This window comes from Rattus norvegicus, chromosome 2 (genome assembly GCF_036323735.1).
Source record: "Rattus norvegicus strain BN/NHsdMcwi chromosome 2, GRCr8, whole genome shotgun sequence".
Classification (NCBI taxonomy): Eukaryota; Metazoa; Chordata; class Mammalia; order Rodentia; family Muridae; genus Rattus; species Rattus norvegicus.
In genome coordinates this window covers 207,503,856-207,527,378 of record NC_086020.1, presented here as the reverse complement: position 1 = coordinate 207,527,378, position 23,523 = coordinate 207,503,856, and the positions used below count along the sequence as shown (strand labels likewise).

At 43.5% G+C, this 23,523-nt stretch overlaps 1 protein-coding gene and 1 long non-coding RNA gene across 4 annotated transcripts in view; one reads left to right on the top strand and one right to left on the bottom strand.

Annotated features, from left to right (window-relative positions):
* Frrs1 (ferric-chelate reductase 1) overlaps positions 1–21,593 on the bottom strand; it is a 60,591-nt gene extending 38,998 nt beyond the window's left edge. The window contains exons 1-5 of one of the 3 annotated variants that reach the window (XM_039103831.2): positions 21,501–21,593; positions 21,188–21,297; positions 17,824–17,881; positions 15,080–15,167; positions 2,860–3,083 (exon numbers count right to left, since the gene is read on the bottom strand). In XM_039103831.2, coding sequence (XP_038959759.1) covers positions 2,860–3,055 — 196 coding nt within the window. In that variant the 5' untranslated portion in view covers positions 3,056–3,083; positions 15,080–15,167; positions 17,824–17,881; positions 21,188–21,297; positions 21,501–21,593. 3 annotated transcript variants of the gene reach the window in all.
* LOC102548573 (uncharacterized) lies at positions 21,328–23,288 on the top strand. The gene is made up of 2 exons (XR_351973.3): positions 21,328–21,912; positions 22,644–23,288. It is a non-coding gene; the product is annotated as an uncharacterized LOC102548573 (long non-coding RNA).
* Positions 23,289–23,523: the final 235 nt, after the last annotated feature.

The following is a 23,523-nucleotide window of genomic DNA, read 5'->3' as shown; positions in this document are numbered from 1 at the left end:
AAATGTGGTACATCTACACAATGGAATATTACTCAGCTATCAAAAACAACGAGTTTATGAAATTCGTAGGCAAATGGTTGGAACTGGAAAATATCATCCTGAGTGAGCTAACCCAATCACAGAAAGACATACATGGTATGCACTCATTGATAAGTGGCTATTAGCCCAAATGCTTGAATTACCCTAGATCCCTAGAACAAACGAAACTCAAGAAGGATGATAAAAATGTGAATGCTTCACTCCTTTAAAAGTGGAACAAGAATACCCTTAGGAGTGTATAGAGAGGCAAAGTTTAGAACAGAGGCAGAAGGAACACCCATTTAGAGCCTGCCCCACATGTGGCCCATACATATACAGCCACCCAATTAGACAAGATGGATGAAGCAAAGAAGTGCAGACCGACAGGAGCCGGATGTAGATCGCTCCTGAGAGACACAGCCAGAATACAGCAAATACAGAGGCGAATGCCAGCAGCAAACCACTGAACTGAGAATAGGTCCCCCGTTGAAGGAATCAGAGAAAGAACTGGAAGAGCTTGAAGGGGCTCGAGACCCCAAAAGTACAACAATGCCAAGCAACCAGAGCTTCCAGGGACTAAGCCACTACCTAAATACTATACATGGACTGACCCTGGACTCTGACCCCATAGGTAGCAATGAATATCCTAGTAAGAGCACCAGTGGAAGGGGAAGCCCTGGGTCCTGCTAAGACTGAACCCCCAGTGAACTAGACTATGGGGGGAGGGCGGCAATGGGGGGAGGGTTGGGAGGGGAACACCCATGAGGAAGGGGAGGGGGGAGGGGGATGTTTGCCCGGAAACCGGGAAAGGGAATAACACTTGAAATGTATATAAGAAATACTCAAGTTAATAATAATAAAAAAAAAGAAAAATTCTAATTTTTTCAATAATTGAAGCTTTTTAAGCACATGCAAAAAAAAAAAAAAAAAAAAAAGAGAGGTTAGGATAAAAGACTTAGAAATAGTCCATGAAAGCATTTAGAAGAAGCTCAGTTAGTTAGAAACTATCTCTACAAAGCCACGCAGGTGGGCTGGAGAGATGGCTCAGCGGTTAAGAGCACTAACTGCTCTTCCAGAGGTCCTGAGTTCAATTCCCAGCAACCACATGTGCTCATAACCATCTGTAATGAGATCTGGTGACCTCTTCTGGCGTGCAGGCAGAACACTGTACATAATAAATTAAAATTAAATTAAAAAATAAAACCACCTAGGTTAGAAACTGTCCTACAGAAGACTGTCTAAATTATGCTCCACAGAGTATTAATGCCATGGGAGGAGAGTTGTTTGTTAGTTTGTCTGTGGTTGTCTGGTTGCTTATCCTGCAGCAGTAGGAACTGAGCCTAGAGCCTAGGACCTTGGACATGCTAGTCAATGACTCCATATTTTGAAACAGGGTTTCAATAAGTTACCCAGGGTAGCCTTGAACTCATTCTGTAGCACAGGCTAATCTTGAACTTAGGGTCATCTTGTCTCAGGCTACTGTGTGGCTGGAATTATAGACCCGTGTCATCAGACCTAGCATCATGAAACAGTAATAGCCATTCCACAAGGGGTTAAAGTCTGAGTGATGGCTAGGTAACAGTCTATAGGGGAAAATTCATTTAGAAAACTCTAGATGAAAGTAAGAGCTTGTTTCTCTACTACAAATCTAACTATCTTTAACACTCTATTTTGCAGAGTAAAATTCTAAGACACATCTCAATCACACAAGGTATTCCCAGTTTATTTCTTCAGACATTCTTTTTGTTAAGAATTACTATTGACATGATACCTTTCTAAAATTTCAAAACACTATCACAGATGTACTTTTGTTTTTTCTGAAACAGGGTCTCACTATACACACACACACACACACACACACACACACACACACACACACACACACACACACACAAGCTGTCTCAAACCCTTATCCTTCATCAGCCTCCAGAATGTTGAGACTAAGGCACACATTACCATACCCCTGGCTATAGGTAACTCTGAACAGCCAGGCTACATGTTTCGAGAAGAATCAGGGAAACATAAGAGACTGTACTACTTTTTAAAGAGAGGCCAGGGTAAAACAACATAAAATAAATTTAGTTTTCTGTTCCACTGAGTTAACAGTATTCAAGACACAATACACAATAAATGCAATGTTAATACAATAAAACTAACAAATATATAAGTTGGTACTCTAAAAAAGCTTACTTTTGACCTATCCCTTAATAAGGAATAGATAGGCCACTTACATAATATAGACATCCACAGTAAACAAAAAATGCAAATAGATGGTGCCTCGGTGACAACACAAATGAACAGGTTAAAATGAAACTGTCAAATCCAATCACAGTAAAAACTCAGCAAATACTGAGAGTATCTTGCTGAAATTGTAAATCATGACAGTGGGGATGACCCACACCTTTGATCCCAGCACTCTGAGTTTGAGGTCTACAGAGTGAGTTCCAGGACAACCAAAACTACCAGAGAAACCAACAGGCCTCACCACACATATGCAGTTTGACCTTCATGTGGGTCTGGAACAACTAGAGCGGGGGCTCTCCCAAAAGCTGTTGCCTGTACTTGAGGTATGTTCATCTAGCTGGACTGCCTTGTCTGGCCTCAGTGGGAGAGGAAGCACCTTGCCTCAAAGAGGCTTGAAGTACCAGTGTGGGGAGATACCCATGGGGCTCCCACACACTCAGAGGAGAAGGGGAGGAGGGAGGAATTGTAGAAGGGAGTGACCAAGAAGAGGGTAGTGATCGGGATGTACAGGGAATAAGTTTAAAAATTAATTAAGTAATTAATTTTAAAAACCTAAAAAGAAAAGAAAATGCAGGTCATTATGTCCAGCACTAGTACCTTTGATCTGGTCTCCAGGTTTGAACTTCATCTGACTCACTGTGATTTTGTGAACAGGATCAGACTGAGGGCTGTGGTTATGCTGGGGGATCATCCCAGCACAGGACCTTGCTACTCTTCCATTGGGATAAGCAGTCACGGAGCAAATGAGCAAGGCACACACGAGGACACTGAGGGTGAACTGGGGAGCCGCCATCTCCAAGTGATGATTAAGAACACGTCGCCTGCAGATATAATTAAAATACAATATGACAGCTTTCATGACACAAGGCAGGGATCCTACGTAACGACTTTCTTTCAATGCTTGGCTCGCCAGTCTCAAGATACATGCTACAAAGAGTATGGTGTGTAATCTATATCTGTTTTACCAAACACCAACTGTGAGACTCCAGCAAGATTCTATTTCGTGACCTAAAAAAAAGTGAGTTACTTTATTTTGACAAAATGAAAATAGAACCCAAAGTCAAAAAGGGTAGAGAGTGAGTGCTTTTATCAAGGTGATGGAGCCAGGTGTGGTGCCAGGCAGGAGCATCTCTGTAGGATCGATGCCAGCCTGGTCTACCTAGGGATTTTCAGACCAGCCAGAGCTACACAGTGAGACGCTGTCCCTAAAAGAAGGGGGACTTGGGGGGAGATGACAAAAGAAGAGTAAATTGGTCCAATAAAAACAAAGGTTTCTCTCCACCTCACCCCAAGCCTTAAAGGATGAATTTTCTGAATTTACCATCACCTGAATTGACTTCTCTGTGGCCTCTTCCAACTTCTCACTAAACTAATAAAAGTGATAGGTGTCATATGGAAAACAGACAAACAATATCCAGAAACAGTATTTTCTGTCTTGGTTTGTGTTGGTTGGTTGGTTGGTTGGTTGGTTGGTTGGTTGGTTGGTTGGTTGGTTGGTTGGTTGGTTTGGACAGGGCTTCTTTGTGTAGCCCTGGCTGTCCTAGAACTCATTCTGTAGACTATGCTGGCCTTGAACTCAAGAGATCCACCTGCCTCTGCCTCCACAGTACTGTGATCAAAGGCATATGCCACCCGTTAGAAACAGCATTATCACCTGTAGTCCCTGCTGTGTCTGAATTAAGAAGTGACTGTCAATTAAATGTCATGCAAAAAACTCTCCTTGGCTTCCTCTTTCCATCTGTTAGAAAACCAGCTACCTCTACCAACCTCCACACTAACTCCACCACATCCCATGCATATGTTCAAGACCTGAAAACCCACAGTATCTCAGAGACCTGGAAGTAACTGGCAGGGTCATGTTATAGGGCAGTGCGTGAGGTTAATACCCTGGGTAGGCTGCAGATGGAAAAGCCCAGAAGCAACTCATTCTCCACAGAAATGGAACGTCCCGTCTTCTGTCAGACTTGCAAGTTATGTGGAAGTATTCTCTGTAATGATGGCAAGTGGAACCCACAAGCCAATCGTGAGTGTCAGAAGAAGTATGAGAAGCACAGTAATACATCTATGCAGGCTTAGAGGAAAGTGTGGCTTTGAAAATGGTTGGTTGCACGGAGCCATATTGGATTTGGGCCTAGCCGCTTTTTGACTGCATGGCTCAAAGTGACTAGGTGACTCTGGGCTGTTTGGCCACAGAGACTCACCCCTAAGATGACTGCCATAAGCCTTAAGATTGTTGAATGAAAGCCTCTCCCATGAATTTACAGCACAGGAAGATAACATTCAAGGGATGCCTCAGCTCGAGCAGATACCAGTTATCTCCTCAGTCAACACCCGGTGTCTCCACCACCTGACCTCATCGCCTGACCTCTTTGCCTCCAGCTATCACTGCCTATACCCTCCTCTCCCCCTCCTTCATGTTTCACAAAGGTCACTCCCCCTACCTGAAAGCCTTAAAAGCTGTAACGTTCATCCCAATAAACGAGACCTTGACAACAGAACTTTTGCTTGGTCTCCTTCTTCTCTTCACCCCCATTTTGGCCCACAGGTAGAAAGCCTCTTCGGGACCGTGAATAACTGGGTCCCCGCTGGCGGGGACAGTTGGTGACTATAAGAAGCAGAAGGCTAAAGAATGGAACTGTTAAGCAGAGCTGTTGGAGATTTTTCAATTAAATCTTGGTTTCCAAGACCTCCTATTACAAGCAAACCTGTTACTAGAATTCTAGGGGTAAAGCACCCAGCTCCACGAACCCCAACAGAATAGGCTCAGCCACCCATCCCAACACTACAACTGAAGAGGTGTGTAGTAGCAAGAAACAGAGACAAGGAACTCATCAATGCATACATCGGGAAGAGAACCAGCAGAGTGGTCCAGTGACCTGAAGAACTGGGGCCTACGGACCGAATTCAAGTAATCAGGCTTGGTAGCAAGAGCTTGTACATGCTGATCCATGACTCTGGCCTGTTATACTTTCAGTGAATAGCACATAACTCTACCTAGTTGCCAGAATACCTCAGGCCAAGGCCGGATACGTTACACTGCGACCACCACCTTCTTCTGTGCCTCTTGCTCCATCGTTAAGCAAGTCAGCCTCTCACGACCTTGACGCCTCACTTGGGCCCACACGTGTGATAACTAAATCGCTCAAGGCTGGAGTCAGAGAGATAAGAATCTTTGTCGTAAACCAACTTGTACCCTGCATTCTGGAAACAGTACAGTCTAGGAGGGCAGGGGAGGACAGTGATCAGTGATGGTGACGCTACACCCTGGAGCAGGAGCAATCAGGAGTGCCAGCTTGCTCCCCTCCAGCAGTGACAGTGATGACATCATTGGCCAGAACCGACATTATGGACAGTCAGACCAGTCTTGTACCTTTTGCTCACTGCCCCAGTTCTTCAGGTCACTGGACTGCTCTGCTGTTTCTCTCCCTGAGGCATGCACTGATTGAGTCCCTCGTCTCTGCTTTTTGCCACTGCATAGGTCTTCAGTTGGAGTGGTGGGATGGGTGGCTAAGCTTAGCCGTTTGGAATGCCTGGAGCTGTGTGTGTGTGTGTATACATATATATTCAGATTTATTATATATATGGGATTGATTGGAACTTATAGGCTGCAGTCCAGCTAATCAACAATGGCTATCTGTGTATAGAAAGCCCAAGAATCTAGTAGTAGCTCAATCCCACAAAGCTGGATGTCTCAGCTGGTCTTCTGTATCGGCCAGAATCAGAAAGAAATAGGCTCCAATGCCAATGAAGGAATGGATCTGCTCATAAGGTAAGGGTAAGCAGGCAAAGAGCAAAACCTTCCTTCTATCTATCTATACAAACGAATTCTTAACAAAAATACAACAGAAGTACTCATGTCAACTACAACGCTTGTTTCTGCAACTGGTCGCATGGTCTTTGCTGGTATTTATAGCTACCTTCCTCAACTACCCATTCTGTATTTCCTCCGCCCTCTGCAGGCACCTCAGCAGGTCTTGGCACTTTTTATGTGAGTGACCCATACCTTCATTCCTGATAGGCCTATGTCCTTTGCCACCCTGCCTGGATTAGGATGTTGGAGCTTCCCATTGACTTTCATCACAGGACATGGTAGCATTCCTACACCCTAAAGGATCTCCTGCACTCCAGACATAATCTCTCTTATGTCCATTGTGGAAAGGCAATACAATTTCCTCAAGTTAATCTGGATCAATCACCACTCCTAACATTGTTATCCCTTTTATTCCTTTCTTGACCTGTTGGTTGGTTGGTTGGTTGTTTTCCTCTGTGTAACAGCCCTGGCTGTCCTGGAACTCACACTGTTGACCAGGCTGGCCTTGAACTCACAAAGATCCACCTGCCTCTGCCTCCTAGGCACTTCGATTGCAGGTGTACACCATGATAACTGGCTTAGCCTGTTGGTTTAAGGGGGATCAGAAGCCCAAAGCAGCCAGGGGGAAGTCTGAGTTTCCAGCTCAATGGAATGTTCGTTGTGGCTCCTGGAAGGAGTACTCCACCCTCTGGAACCAAAACTTCTAGGCCAGCAGAACTTAAGGGTCATGGGAATAATAAGCAAAAATTTTCCTAGTGGGTCATTAGTGATAATAGTATATGGAACTATTACCTTTTCCGCCTCTTGACTTCTGTACCCATGGACCCTGGCTATGGGAGAAAACATACCATATATTGATGATTCAAAGAATATACTGTCTTCTGGAGAACTCTACCCCAGCCCTACATGCTGCTGCCATCTAATTGGTGCTGTAACTGTGTCTTCAAAAGGTCATTTCACCTTTCCAAATCATGAGGAACGTGGTAAGACCAGTGGATTCCACAATTGTGGGCCCACTGTCACACTTCTCTGGATGTGAAGGGAGTTCCTTTTTCAGAAGCAAGACTGTGTAGAATGCCGTGAAAGTGGGTAAGGCATTCTGTAGGCCCATGGATGGTGGTTTTGGCAGAATATTACATCAAGGAAAGACAAAATCTTAACAAGAGTAAGTATACTCCAGTAAGAACAAAGTGTTGTCTTTTCCCTGGAGGAAATGGTCCAACATGGTCAACCTACCACCAGGTAGCTGTCTGGTCACCTCAAGAAATGGTGCCATATCTGGGACTCAGCGTTGGTCTCTGCTGTTGGCAGATCTGGCGCTCAAGAAACAGATATAGCCAGGTCAGCCTTGGTAAGTGGAACTCCTTGTCGTCAAGCCCATACATAATTCCCATCTCTGTCACCATGACCACTTTGTTCATGGGTCCATTGGGCAATGATAGAAATGTCTGGGAAAGAGGCTGACTGTCCACAGAACAGGTTGTCCTATCTACTTGATTACTGAACTCCTCCTCAGCTGAAGTCACCTTTGGGTGAGCATTTACACTGGACACAAACAGTCTTCACATCCTTAGCCCATTTGGAGAGGTTTAGTCACATACTCCTGACCCAGAGGTCTTTCTCCCAGTTTTTCCAATCATGCACCTTCCAAGTCCCTGACCATCCAGCCAATCCATTGGTTACAGTCCATGAATCAGTGAACAATTGCTTATCTCGACATTCCTCCTTCTAAGTAAACTGTAATACCATGTAAACTGTCCAGAGTTCTTCCCACTGTGAAGATTTCCCTTCGCCAGTGCTATTCAGGGTTGTCCCAGAAAGGGGTTGAAACGCTGCACTGCTGCAGCTGTCCACTTCTGGGTGGTACCTGCATAATATGCAGAACCATCAATAAACCAGATCCTAGGCTTCTCTTCCTCAGTCAACTGATCATAGGGACCATCCCATAAGGCTATCTAAAGGTGCACGTTTGTCAGCAGACAGCTTTGTAACAGGAGTAGGAACTGTAGGCATTTGAGCAACGTTATGTAATTTGCTTGGGCCTTCAGGGCCTGCTCAGGCCCAATCACATGCATACCACCTCCATTTGATAATAGATTGCTGCTGCTTTATAACTTGGCAGGCACACAACTCTGATGGGCAGCTTAGGTCAAATGGTAACTTGCCTAGAATCAAATGTTCAGTTTCCACTAAGACCCAATAGCAGGCCAAGAGCTATCTTTCTTTTTTTTTTAAGATGTATTTATTTATTATATATAAGTACATTGTAGCTGTCTTCAGACACACCAAAAGAGGGCATCAGTTCCCATTAGAGATGGTTGTGAGCCACCATGTGGTTGCTGAGAATTGAATTCAGGACCTCTGGAAGAGCAGTCAGTGCTCTTAACCACTGAGCCATCTCTCCAGCCCTTTCTCTTTCAAAAGGTGAATAGCTATCTCTGAGGCCTACCAAAGGCTCTAACTAGCATTCTTATCTGCCACTGGCACCTCAAGTACCGTCAGGACTGCTGGATCATATGGTCCGAGTGGTTGAGCCACCTTCACAGGAGCCTGGACCTGTAGAAGAACCTCCTCCTGATGCACACAAAGCTAACAGCTTTCAAGTCACTCGGTAGAAGAGCCGGAGTAATACAGAGTGAAGTAATACATCCAAGTGAAGAAGGTGCTGTCTCCAAAATCCAAACAGGCCCACTCCACGTTCTGCTTCCTTCTTGGTATGGGAGGTCAGGCGCAACAACTTCCCCTTTGTCTTAGAAGGAATATCTGCATGGCCTATACCACTGAGCTCCTAAGAATTTCACTGAAGTCGAAGGTCCATGAATTTTGATTCGATTTATTTCCCACCTTCTGATATGCATGAGTTACCAGTGAGTTCAAGGTGGTTGCTACCTCCTGCTCACTTGGTCCAATAAGCATAATATCATCAACATAATACACTAAAGTGGTATTTTGTGGAAAAGGTCAAGATCTCTTCTAAGTTATGACACAAGGCAGGAGAGTTAATATATCCATGAGATAAAGCTGTAAAGGTATACATACTCCTGGCCTTGCCAACTGAAAGAAAATTGCTTCTGCTGGTCCTTGTACTGAAGAAGGCATTTGCTAGACCAGTAACTGCATATCATGTACCAATAGATGTGTTAATTTGCTCAAGTAAGGACACTACATTACAGCAGATACAAACAAAGTTACTGCCTGGTTGAGTTTTCAATAGTAGACTGTCTTCTGCACTGACCAGATCGGAGAGTTAAAGGGAGATGTGGAGTTGTGGTGGAAACCACCACCCCTGCATCTTTCAAGTCCTTGATGGTGGCACTAATTTCTGCAATATTGGTTTATATTCACTGTTTTCCTTGGCAGAGGCAACCCCAAAGGCTTCCATTTAGTCTTTCCAACCATAATAGTCCTCACTCCACAGGTCATGGAACCAATGAAAGAGTTCTGCCAGTTTCTAAGAATATCTATCCCAACTATACAGTCTGGAACTAGGGAAATAACAGCAGGATGAGTGTGAGGACCAACTGAACCTCCTGAACTGCAAGTAGGACGTCAGCCAAAATTCCGTTAGTCACCTGGCTTCCATCAACCCCTACTTTAACTGCTTCTTGGGATCTCTCAGAATCAATGTCAATTCAGAACCAGTATCCAATAGACTCCAGAAAGTCTGATTGTCTCCTTTCCCCTAGTGTACTGTTATCTATGAACTATAGGCCATAGAGGCCATAGAGGCCATAGAGGCCATAGGTACCTCTGGAGAAGAACTGAAGAAAGGCAATTGAGTGTTGCCACCTGGCCCTTGTTACCTTGGGACCCAATAAAACTCATTGTATTTAATTCATCCAATTGAGAAGCAGCATCTCGAACCCTAAGGTCTGACACAATGAAACAGCAACAACAAAACTCTTCAAATGTGCTGGTGCCCCTCATAAAATGGTGATTTTTGTGCCTTACAGGATTAGTGAAGGGCATTGTCTTCTGGGCCTTCCCATCCTGGAGAATTTGGTTTTACACAGTGTACTAGCACGGCAATTTCCCTGATTCTTAAAAACCCTTCATCAACACTAAGACAAGGGACATCAGGCATCTCCAACTCCTTTTCTGTAGGCCACCTTCTGATGAATACTTCAGCCAACCACTCAAACTTTTGACTGTGACCTTTTTGAACTGTGAGAGCATCACATAGTAAACCTAAAATCTCCACTCAGAGGCCCATGTCAATAAACTCAGCCTGATCTAGTTTTATGTGTATTCACATACATAAAATAAATCTTGAAAGGAAGGAAGGAAGGAAGGAAGGAAGGAAGGAAGGAAGGAAGGAAGGAAGAAAGCCTTTCTTCCCCAAGTTACCTTTGGTCATGGTGTTTATTACAACAATAGAAACAGTAAGTAAGACTACTATTGTCTTAATTCAAAATGTTGAGTCCCTTTAATAATCTAAAGAACAACGTAGAAATTTCCCAGAGGCAGGTGGATCTATGGGGGGAAAAAAGGTCAGGAAGTGGTGACACAAGCCTTTGATCCCAGCAGAGGAAGGTGAACCTTTGAGTCTGGTCTAAATAGTGAATTCCAGGACAGCCAGAGTAACACGGGAAACCCTATCTCCAGGAGGAGGAGGAAGAAGAGGAAGAGGAGTAGGAAGAAGAAAAGGAGGAGGAGGAAGAGGAGAAAGAAGAAGAAAAAAAGGACGAGGAGGAGGAAGAAGAAGAGGAGAAGGAGGAGCAGGAAGTAGTAGTAGTAGTAGTAGTAGTAGTAGTAGTAGTAGCAGTGGTGGTGGTGGTAGTAGTGGTGGTACTAGTAGTAGTGGTGGTGGTAGTAGTAATAGAGGTAGTAGTTGTAGTGGTAGTACTGGTAGTGGTAGTAGTAGTAATGGTAGTAGTAGTAGTGATGGTAGTAGTAGTAATAGTGGTAGTAGTTGTAGTGGTAGTAGTTGTAGTGGTAGTCGTTGTAGTGGTAGTAGTTGTAGTGGTAGTAGTTGTAGTGGTAGTAGTGGTAGTGGTAGTAGTTGTAGTGGTAGTAGTGGTAGTGGTAGTAGTAGTGGTGGTAGTAGTTGTAGTGGTAGTAGTGGTAGTGGTAGTAGTAGTGGTGGTGGTAGTAGTTAGAGAAATGGCTCAGTGGTTACAAGTCCATAACGCACTTGCAGAAGACCTGAGTTCAATTCCCAGAACCCAAATGAGGCCGCTCACAACAGCCTGTAACTCCAGTTCAGGGGGGTCCAATGTCTGTGGCTTCTGCCAGCTCCTGCACGCAAATGCAGACGCAGAAACACATATTTGAAGATGAAAACGAGTCGTTTTTAACATGGATAAGCACAGGCGCCATTGTGTGCCATACCCTTAACTCCCCCATCAGAAATGAACACTAATTCCTTCCAGGGACTGCAGTAGTTAACAGCTGGAAGCTCAGCAATCTTCTGCTTAAATTAAAGCTTCTGAAATGATTCAGAAACGGTCTCTACCTCATTCTGGTAACTTCACTTTCCCAGAAAACTTCCACACCAAGGGATAAATTGACTTTGATAGCTGAATCTCAAGTCATACAAGAAATCAAAAACCGGGTCAAATATTTCTACTTGCCCAACTTTTTAAAGAGTTCCAGAGTTCATTTTCACAGGAGGAAATAGGAAGGGGGGGGGGAAATGACCTTTTAAAATTAGTAATCGGAGTTAGGACATTTTCAGAGAAGGTTCTGAAACCCCAAGGGTGTAAATGGCCCAGGGAATAATAGCAACCTGAGACCCGTGAGCTCTAACCACTTAAGACAGTTGGAAAGCCATGACAGAGAAAGATGAGGATGAAGGCTGACAAGATTCTTGAGGGGGAGGATAGTATAACAGCTTGCATGCCACGGTCCAATCCTGCTTTTCCCCTGATCAATCACCAATAAGTGGTTTTCCCTTCCTGATCTGGAGTAATGACTGGAACCAAATACTTCATTATATCTGTAGGACTTTTGTCTGGAACAATCTATATGGCTATCACAACCATCCTCTTCCCAAAGCAAAATTGGGTGTTAGTGAAATAGTATGAAACTAGCAGATGAAATAAAAGCAAAACTCAGTCATCTATAATCCCCTGGCGCAACTATCTATCCAGTATCCATTCTACCACAGCCATCACTCTCAGCACTATGCATTCATGGACTCTAGTCCTTACAGGAAATACACAAAGGCTTTTTACTGATACACAGCATGAAGTTCAAAGAGCATTTAAAATAAAATACGGCTGGCCCATGCAGGTGTGAAGGCAGAGGTAGGTGGATTTCGGTGAGTTCAAGGATAGCTTGGTCTATATAGTAAGTAGTGACATCCAGGACAGCCAGGGCCATGTAGAGAGAAACTGTCTCAAAACCATTACCTAGGATGACAAATGAACAAACTGGATTCATTATAGTAACTTAGAGGTTGGGAAAGAATAATAGAAATATTAAGAATTTCTATAGGATCAGAGCATGGTGGTGCATGCCTTTAATCCCAGCACTTGGAGGCAGAGGCAACTGGATACCCATGAGTTTAAAGCCAGCCTGGTCTCAGTACCCTCATCTCCATCATATCCCAGTAAGGCACTGATCCAGACACCAGAGTCATAGAAAATGACCAGGGGTGAGAAAGTGGTCAAGCCTCCTTTCTCAGGTCAAACCCTTAGGTAGACAAGGCTTATGAAGGAAAAATGATTCAACTGAGTGTGGGACGAGTAAGAACCACAAAAGAATCACAGCAAGAAAGAAAATAGTGAAGATGAACTTCAGGAGAAAAGTGAGGGACAATCTAGCTAGAAAAAAGGTCAAAAGTCACAAAGAGTCATTATAAACATATGGGGGGAAGGTGGTGGTCTATGTGTAGCTTGGTTGATAAGAGTGCTTGCCCACCACGCAGGAAGCCCTGGGGCTCAATCCATATCACAGCATAAAACCAGGTGTGGTGGGACACATCTGTAACCCAAGCAATAGAGGCAGGTGGACCAGGCTCCTAGCTATCTTTAGTTACATTGTAAAGGCAGGTTCTGCTACATGGCTTTTGTTTCAAAAACAACACCTCAGAATTAAATCCACCTTTTACCGGAAGATATCCATTCCTATATGTTTCTGTTTCTCTGCTTCTGTTTCTCATGTTCTCTCTCTCTCCTTTGTCCCCATAACCACTGCCCTCCTCCCCTCTTGAGTGTACACATGTGTGTCTATGCTGTATGTTCAAATGTTTGTAGGCCCATGTGTGTGTGCAGTGTACGTGAATGTCACCCTAATTAATATGTCCCTTACATATTGAGGCAGAGTCTCTGACTCCAAGCAGAGCTCACAGATTTGGCCTACCTGGCCAGCGAGTTTATTTCAGGGATCTCGTCTCTGCCTCCTAAACCTTGGGATTACAGGCTCATCACCAAACCCACCCAGCACATGTCCGAGAAAGTCCAGAACCCAAACTCATACTTTAACAGCTTGTTCTGCACCCAGTGAGCCATCTCCCCACCCCGTCCATCCCTGTGACTTTCTACCCTGGCCCTGTTTTCCTATCCTCTCACCTGTTTCTCACCAGTTCATCACCCCTGCTCTTCGTATGAATCATTACCTTCCAAGCCCACAACTACCGTCTACCAAATGTCTCTTTGAATGATAACAGGCTCACTTCGCTAAATGAAATGCTGATCTTGTCTGGTTCTTGAGCCTGGCTGACCTAACCTGTCTCTGGCCTGTCAATGTAATTCCAATCAGAACACCTTGAAACCTCAAACTCTCAGAATGCGGTAACATTCATTTGCACCCAGATTTCTACCTTTCTATCTTCTCCTGCCATCTGTCTGTCCTGGTTTCCTCAGAAGTGCTTCCTTCCCATCCCTGGTTAGTGAAGCACTCTTATTTCTATACTCTCCATCCTAAGTTTGCTTGACCCAACCACAAGGTTTTCTAAAAAACAACTTTCATCAGTCCCCTTTCCCCCACTCACTACCTACTCAGGAATGACCATATCATGTTGCACACCTTTTAGCCTAACTCAAATTTCAAGGATATTTTTCTCCATACTACACTGAGGAGGTAACGCACTCTAGATCTGGAATAAGGGTCATTCTTCCTCTCCTCCTTCTTCTCCTTCTCCTTCTCCTTCTCCTTCTCCTTCTCCTCCTTCTCCTCTTCCTCCTCCTCCTCCTCCTCCTCCTCCTCCTCCTCCTCCTTCTTCTTCTTCTTCTTCTTCTTCTTCTTCTTCTTCTTTTTCTTCTTCTTCTTCTTCTTCTTCATCTGCTGCTGCTTCTTCTCTTTTCCTCTTTTCTTTTCTTTTTTTTCTATTTATTTTCTACCTTCTAACTAGGACCTCTTATTTTCTCATCTATCAATTTCCTACCTACATAAAAACATGAGAGAGAGAGAGAAAGAGAGAGAGAGTGTGTGTGTGTGTACACATAGGGCCTGTGAGACGCCTCAGCTGATAAAGGCTCATGTCACCAACCCTGATGATCTGAGCTCAATAGGGACCCATGTGGAAGAAAAATATTTTTAAATGTGTATATATACATGTATATTATACAAATATAGATAAAACTCTCCATATACTATGCTTATACACACATATACACATGCACACACACACACACACACACACACACACACACACACACGAACACACTATTGTTTCATTTAAAATAAATCCTGGCCTTTAATCCCAGCACTAGGGAGGCAGAGACAGGCAGATTGCTCCATTCAAGGCCAGCTAGTGTTGTGGAACACGCAGGGTTTTACTTATGCATGGAAGAAAGCAAACTGTCACATTTTCAAAGGAAATTGCACAGTATACTATTAAACTAAAAAATATGGTTAACCCAACACGACACCCACTTCTACAAATTCATCCTATAGAAAAAAACTCATACAATTATTGAAGGACTATAGGAGCAAAACTTAAAGATAATTCAACTCCTTACAGAGTAAACTATGCTATAGCCAAACTATAGAATACTATCTACCTAGGAAGAAGAACATAGCGCAGTTATGACAGCACAGGCCTGTGCAACAAGCACTTACCAAGTGAAGGTGGGAAGGTCAGATTCTCAAGCTCATCCTCAGCCACACGGCAAATCTGGGCCAGCCTAGGCTATGTGATACATGAGCTCTGTCTCAGGAACAAAAGCAAAAAATGAGACAGTTCCCAAAGAGAAAGACAACTATTATTAAATGCTTTGAAATAGTTCCCAAAGACAATAACTAATTATTACGTGCTTCACAAGGACTTAACCCAAAAAAATCATAAACACATTTAAACCAAAGCATGAGCCAGATGCTGGTGGTGCACGCCTTTAATCCCAGCACTCAGGAGGCAGAGGCAGGCTGATCTCTTGAGTTCGAGGTCAGCCTGATCTACAGAGTAAGTTTCAGGACAGCCAGAGCTACAGAGAGAAATCCTGTCTCAAAAACCAAAGGTGGGGTGAGGGGAAGAAAGAAAAAGAAAAAAAGGGGAAGCATGTTCATGCCACATAGGGAAATTAAAACAGAGCAAACTGCAAAATGCTACATAGCGAACCAAAACACACATGGCTTAAAAGGAAAAGAAGAGGGGGGAAAAGCCTTTATGCCGTGCTTCTGACAGTTCTCAACAGTGGTCGTCCTTGGAACACAGGTAGTAGGAAGCTGAGTACATTTTCTCTCTCTAATGTCCTTTCTCAGAGACAGAAAGACAGACAGACAGAGGCTCAATAGGTCAATTTGGGGAAGGGGGTGCACCCGTTTTGGGTGATTCCATTCCTGGGCTTGTGATCCTGGATTCTATAAGAAAGCAGGCTGAGCAAGCCATGTGAAGCAAGCCAGTAAGCCGCACTCCTCCATGGCTTCTGTTATTTTGTCTTTTTTTTTTTCCCCTTCGGAGCTGAAGACCGAACCCAGGGCCTTGCGCTTGCTAGGCAAGCGCTCTTCCACTGAGCTAAATCCCCAACCCCTCCTCCATGGCTTCTGCAACAACTCCTATCTCCAGGTTCCTGCCCTGTATGAGTTCCTGTCCTGACTTCCTGCACAGATAAACAGTGCTATGGGAGTGTAAGCCGAATAAACCCTTTCCTCCCCATTTTGGTTATGGTGTTTTGTTGAAGTAGTAGAAACCCTAACCAAGACAACCATATTGACATACATACACACATATCCATGTGAGTATGCACACGCAAACACACACACACACACACACACACACACACACACACACAAATCTTTCTTTTTTTCTTTTCAAAATCAAAGCCTGCTATTTTACTGTTTTAGGTAAGTATCGTTCATATTTAACATTAAAGTGTTACTTGTGCTAACATGTGTTACTTAACTTTTTAAATTTCAGTTTGTCTTGGGTTTTGGGGGTTTTTTTGGTTTGTTTATGTTGTTGCTTTTGTTTCGTTTTGTTTTGTTTTGAGACAGAACCTCACTCTGTAGCCTACACTGGCCTAGAACTTACTACGCAGCCCAGACTTTCCTCACACTCATCTCAATCCTCCTGCCTCAGCCTTCCAAGTATTAGGATTACAGCCACCATACCCAGTTTGTTTGAATTTCTAGTATGACAAATACCTGAAGTGACACAACAACACACATAATCAAAAGCTCTCTGACAGCATTAATAATCTTTAAGAGTGCAGAAGGTCAGCCTGGGACCTACTGCCAGAAGTCAAGATTGTAAATTCAAGTCGAGGTCGTAAACTGGCAGGAAACAATCCAAGGATAGCCCAAAGCCACACTTCTCTACTGAGAACCTCATACTCGCATGTAATGCTTTGATCAAATCTCCCCACTATGTCCTTCCTTCCGATTCCTCCTCTGTCTCTCCCAACTTTTCCCATCCAATGTCATGTGCTGTTTTTAAACCTAGAGTCCACTTAGAGCTGCCCTATAAGTGCATGGGTGTAGGACCATCTACAGAAGCCTGAGTAGATATATAGAAACCACATCCCTGAAGAAAACTGACTCTCTCTAATAGCCGTCAGTGGCCAGTTGCTTCAGAGCCAGGGTGGGACTCCATAAACCCCTTCCCAACCCCATGCTAGGACTTAGGCTAGCTCCTCTTAAATACTATTATTCTGTTAAAGGCATATAGTACCAAACTTCCCCTTAAGCTCTTGTCTTTTTACCCACAAAATAGTGCACCTCTCAGCCCTCATCAAAGCTTCTATTTGCAGTAGGTGGTGATTAATAAAGATCCACGGATGCCCACTCTGCAGAGAATAAAAAACGGGCCATGCTCAGCACTAAATGGGACCTCTATGTCATACCCCTTTTTCCCAAGATTTTGGCATCTGGACTCTAACAAAGATTGTATGAGCCAGAGGTAGTGGACCGTCCTTGTGAAAATAGCATTTGCCACTGTACACATGCGCTCACAGGGTTTGTGACCGCATGCACAGGACAAACATTTGTTTTCAAACAAATTAGCTGTGACTATTTGGAGATCAGGAACACTCATAAGGAGTCTGTCCCTCTGATTTCTAAATACTCCGGTCATCAGGTAACACTAAGCCTATATTCCCACATGGCCAGTGCTGAATACGTGCCCTCCCGGGTCAGGCAGAGGGGCTCTGCTCCTCTAAAAGGGTCATACTCATTATGTGCCCTGGCTCTACAAAGGAGATTTCTCTGCCTCATCCTACATACAGGACCCACCCAGCACTTATTATAATTCTATTTCTTATTAAATTCTTTGCAGATTTGACAATTTATAATTTAAAAAAACTACTACAAGTATACACTATAAAATTATATAACTATTCAGAAATACATTAAGTTGATGGCCTGCCCACCTTTAGTCCTGTTCCTTGTGAGGCAGAGGCAGATGGGTCTCCAGGAATACAGTGACACCTATAAATAAATAAATAAATAAATAGATAGATAGATAGATAGATAGATAGATAGATAGATAAATAAATAAATAAATAAATAAATACATTAAATTGCTAACACAATAATTAGATTTGGTTCCTATTTTCAAACACTGTCACGTTTCCATTTTTTTTTATTTCTGTTTTAAAACACCTAAAATTTGCAGTGTCCATTTAAACGCCCTCAACCACTATCTCCAATGGCCCACCACATTAAACTATATGGTATTTCTGTGTTTGAATTGGTTCTCTAATTCATAAATTGCATTCTACCCTGCCTTGACCCTATCCATTTACCCAATATCTGCCAGGGACCTCTGTTGTAACCCAGAACAAATTATTTATTCTCACTCTCATTCAGTCTTATTTTTAGAGGCAGCACAAATTTAAAAAAAAAAAACTTTTGTAAGAATTAAATAAAACACCCAACCAGGCATGGTGGCATCCTACTAGTCAGAAGGCAGAGGCAAGCAGATCTCTGTGAGTTTGAGGCTGGCCTGATCTACAGAGAGTTCCAGGACTGCTAGGGCTACTTAATGAGATCATAAGTCAGGTCTGTTAAAACAGACTTCTTCCCTTGGGATCTTGCCTAATTGTACCAACCTGAAATGCGTGTTCTTAGAAATGTGCTATTAGCCAATAAAAACTTGTATCACATTTTCCTGCCACAATTGGTGACTTATGGGTAGCCACAGAAATGGCATGCCTACAATGTTTTTGTAAAATAAGATTCACGAGAATCTGACAATGTGTAAACAGAGAGGTGTGCCACAGGAGGTAAGCAAAACGGATACATTTGCCTAAAAATAACTTCTAAAACTTCTCGGCTGAACAAAGCCCTGTTCCACAAACCCTAACTTTGTTTCCAACAGATTAAATACCACCGGTGTTAGCCAAGTATAAAAGAATCGGTCCACTTTTGTTTTTTCCTTTTAGTTCGGGGAGGAAGAATGCAGCTGAGTTTGAAAGTTTAAGTTTAGCTGTGTTAGGAGATTAGCAGAAACTCCAGATAGCACATTTACAAGTTGAAAATTGCCCTTTGACCTTAGGCATCATGGAAGAGAGAGAGAGAGACAGAGAGAGGGAGAGAGAGAGAGAGAGAGAGAGAGAGAGAGAGAGAGAGAGAGAGAGAGAGAGAGAGAGAGAAGCTGCTGGACACACACACACACACACAGTAACTTTCACATGTGCAAATTATGACATTAGGTTTCAATGTAAAAGCCAAGTTGCCGTAGTTCAATTTTTCTTATGGAGCATAAATTAAAGTCAATACTTTTCAGGCCCTCATGCTTGTCCTTACAACTACCCCTTTCTTGGGATTACAGCTTGTTAGTCAAAGTCACGCGGCATACTAGGAGCCTAAATCTTTAGAGAGATCAAGACAACCCTGCTGGCAAGCGCAGCCCTCATCCAGCCACCCGACTGCCCGTCCACACTGGTGCCTGCTCTCGCCGCTGTCGCCCAGCTAGCTCTGATTTTTATAAGCTTTGCCAAGAGTCTTGACACAGAAAACTAAACAGAACACAGAACGGGCTCTTACCTTGAGCAGCAGAGGCAGCCTGACCAACTTCCGGCTTGGCTCCCGCGGGTACCGCGGAGCTGCAACTAGGCGGAGCCAGTTTACTGAGTAACCCACTGGGAAGGCGGGCGACCCAAGCTATGCTACCTCATTTCCAAGCCCAGGATGGGCTTTAGGACTACACAGATAACTAAAAGGGTTCTGTATCTAAAAAAAAATAATAAAAATAAAAAGGGTTTTAACTCACTAGTTACGGTTGCACTGAGGAGATTACACTTCCCTTGCTTTTCTCTACAAGCCTATTTGAATACATACCTGTTGCCTGTGACTCTGAAGACAAAGGCACCTGCCCCTGTCTGAGCGAGGTAGCCATATTTTGCAAATAAATAGGATGCCCAGTTCCACTGCAACTTCATTTTGCAGTGTGAGTACTGAAGGATGCAGTACCGGAGGCATGCTGATGGTTTGGTTTGGTTTTTAATAATTGGCAGAATATAGAATTCAAATTTACCGTAAGGATTTACAGGATCACCCCCACCTCCTTTGTTTTTGTTTTTGTTTTCTCTGTGGAGCAGCCCTAACTGTGTCTCCTCCTCCTTCATAGTTCTGGGATTAAAGGCATGCACCACCATTCCCGGCTTTAGTTCCTCTTCCCACCCTACCCTTTTTTCTTCTAATCTACCAGCACTCCACATACTATTTAATCCACTACAAAAAGCTGTGAAGCGCAAGGTTTTGTTTTGTTTTCGAGGGTGGGGTAGGGGTTTGAGACACTGTTTCTCTGTGTATCCTTGGCTGTCCTAGAACTAGCTGTGTAGAGCAGGCTGGTCTCAAACTCACAAGAATTGCTGAGATTAAAGGTCTGCGCTACCAGCGCCCAAAGTGCACAAATTATAAAATGTGAAGAACTCCTTTTTTAATTTCTTTATGTAAAGTACAACTTCGAAACCCGTGTGGTTTGTCGCTTTTCGTTTTCTTTTAAGCCTTTAGTCTGTGTCTTGCATTGTTTTGCAAAAGAAAATGTTCAATGCTAAGGAAAAAAATCTATATCTGAAAAAATGTTAACCATGTCCTTCTCCAGCCTTGACGAACCCGGGAGAACGTGGGGGTGGAGGAGGATCATGAGGCATGTTTTGGCCGGCGGTTACCCATTGCTCAATACCAGTAAATTCTCTAGATCCATTTGAAAGAGGAGAGAAGAGATAGGAAAGAACACCCACTTCTGAACTGTCTAGTAAGAACCAGTAACATTTAACAAACGCCCCACCCACCCCCACACTCCAACCCCACCCCTGCAGCAGCTACCGCCCCAGGAGATTAAAACGAGGCTTTACAGTAAAGAGAGCCCAAATTTTGTTTTCCAGCCTAAAGCAGCTTGGAACATTAAAATTTTTTCAATTAAGTCAACTGATTTTCAGCTCAAAGCCACAGTCTTGGGGTCCAGCTTGTGCCCCTATAAGCCATGTTTAGCCACCCATCCTCCATAAGCCAATTTAAAAAGCCTAACTAAAAAAGAAAATTAAAAAGAGAGATTTATTTAATGTGGTTGACTACATAGGGAAAAGAAAAAAGAAGTCTGATCACACACACACACACACACACACACACTACACACACACACACTACACACACACACACACACACACACACACACACACACACACACGTCTGTCTTCCCAGTTTAAGGGTAGGTTCAAATAGGAAGCAAGAAAATATTCATAAACATAACTAAGCAGTCAGTCAGGTTACAGTGTGATCCCGACCCACCACTGTCTCAGCTCCAGGTATCTCTTGCAAGGTCATCTGAAAAGTTCTGACAAATTCCTCCTCTGGAGGCCCCCAGGGCTTCAACCAGTTCAGCTCCTTACAGGATATTCCTGGAGAGAATTTCAATAATGTGATTGCCAAAAAGAGAGGAACAAGTATCTCCTTAGAATATAGTCACTCCAGCCTGAGAGACGGTCACTCCAAGGTAATGGCTTCGTTTTCTTTGATTGTAATTAGACCATGCCTTGCTCACTTTGCACACTAACAGAAAGCTAAAAAGCCTATAAAAGGAATAATACTTGGAATAACTTACCTCAAAGCACATTTAGGAAGCTGTTGGGTGAACTGAAGGTGAGGCTAGCCCATTCTGAAGACACCCTTCCCACACCTATCTTCCAAGTAAGTCCACAGCGTTATCCCATCCTATCACCCACTGCCAGTCGCTGTCTCTAAAGCCTGTTATCAGTTGCCACAAAAGAGGCCAAGTGATTATTAAAACGCCCAGTGGAGCCTGAACTCTAAGATGCTGAAGGCTACTCAATTGGGGCCACTCACAAACCTCTTTAGAGGTTTACCAACACCTCCTAATCCACCTTCAGGACCCCTTCACAGCTCTTAGTCTGCCTTGATGCCCTCCTTTGGCTATCAGACTACTGAGACAGAGGGCTCCAAGAAACTAGACTTCTCCCAGGAAACTCCTCTGGGGAGAGGAAAAGGCTGGAGAGGTAGGGACTGACAGAGGAGGAACTTGTCCCCAGGAGAGATTTACAACTTGTCCTTGTAGCCTTGCAAGACAGAATGGAAACTGGACAGTGGCAAACAGGACCAAGTCTTGTCTGTGCTGCTTAGTTGTGTGTGTGTATGTGTGTCTGTGTGTCTGTGTGTGTATGTGTGTGTTTGTGTGTATGTGTTAGGAAATATGAAATACTATATCAAATACTATAAAATTTTGTTTATGTCAATGATAAAATCTTATTTCCTCCCACCTTGTAAGAGTTTTATGCAAATATTTCTTATCCTCCATGTTTTTCTTCTTTGTTGTTTAGCTGGGGTTGTTTCTTTCTTTGTTTTTGTTTTTTGCTTTGTTTTGTAGTATGTATCTCTGGCTATCCTGGAACTCTCTATGTAGTGCAGGCTGGGCTTGAACTCTTAGAGATCTGCCTGCCTCTGCCTCTCTAGTGCTCGGTTTAAAGGCGTGCACCACCACTACACCTGGCTGTTCTCTGTTTTTCTTATTCAAGGGTAAAGATGGGGCCTGCAGCCGCACATCTCTGAAGCCCTCAGGCAGGATTCTGGGGGTTGCCCTGCCGCAGTTGTGCATTTGTTTGGGTCTTGTGGCTTGTTGTTTCTCGTTCCTCTTGCTTTGTTTTGTTTTTTGTTGTTGTGTGGTTACTTTCAGGTTTAGGTGTTGTTGATGATGACTTTTTTATTTCTAAATACCAAATTCTGAATTCAGGTTTCTGGAGGACAAAAAGAGATGTATAACAAGTCAGAACAACAGACAAACTGATGACAAGATAGAAAATTACAGAGACGGGAAGAGAAAAGAGGCACCCCAACTGATCTCATCAGCCAAGAGGCGAGAATTCCAGCACACTTAATACCACTTTCAGTGAAACCTGTCCATTGTGGTGGCTAATCTTAGTAGTCAAGTTGACTACATCTGGAACCAACGAGAACCCAAGAAGCTGGGCAAAAGCCTATGAGGGATTTTCTTGGTTGGACGATTTGAGGTAGGAAAACCCACCCAAAATCTAGGTCACACCTTCTGGCTGCAGTCGAAAAAACCAGACATGGAAAAAGGAAGCTTTTGTTTTTTGCTCATTTGCCCTTATACTTGCTGGCAACATCTTTCGTGTTGTTGATACATTGCTTCAGTGGCATTGGATCTACCTCTTCAGGATTCCAACAAAGACTGAAGACCAGCAGCTTTCTGGGAATCCTCCATGACACCAGCACCAGATTGGAACCTTTGAGATGTCCAGTCTACTAGACTGAACAACCACCAAATTCTTGGCCTTTCTGGTGAGGGACAACCATTGTTGAACTGCCCAGACCACAGCCTGTAATCCACTCTAATAAATCATCTATACACATGTGACTTATGTGTATGTATGTATGTATGTATGTATGTATGTATGTATGTACGACAGTGAGAGACACGGACACAGAAAGGCAGAAAGTCATTTTATCAGTTCTGCTCCTACAAAAGACACTGACTAATATATTTATGATATCCAAACATAGAAATGGGAGAAAGGGAAGGGCAAGCTATAACCTTCAAAGGTACCACCCCAGTGTGTCCTCCTCTAGCTAGGTCTCCATCTCCAGAAGTT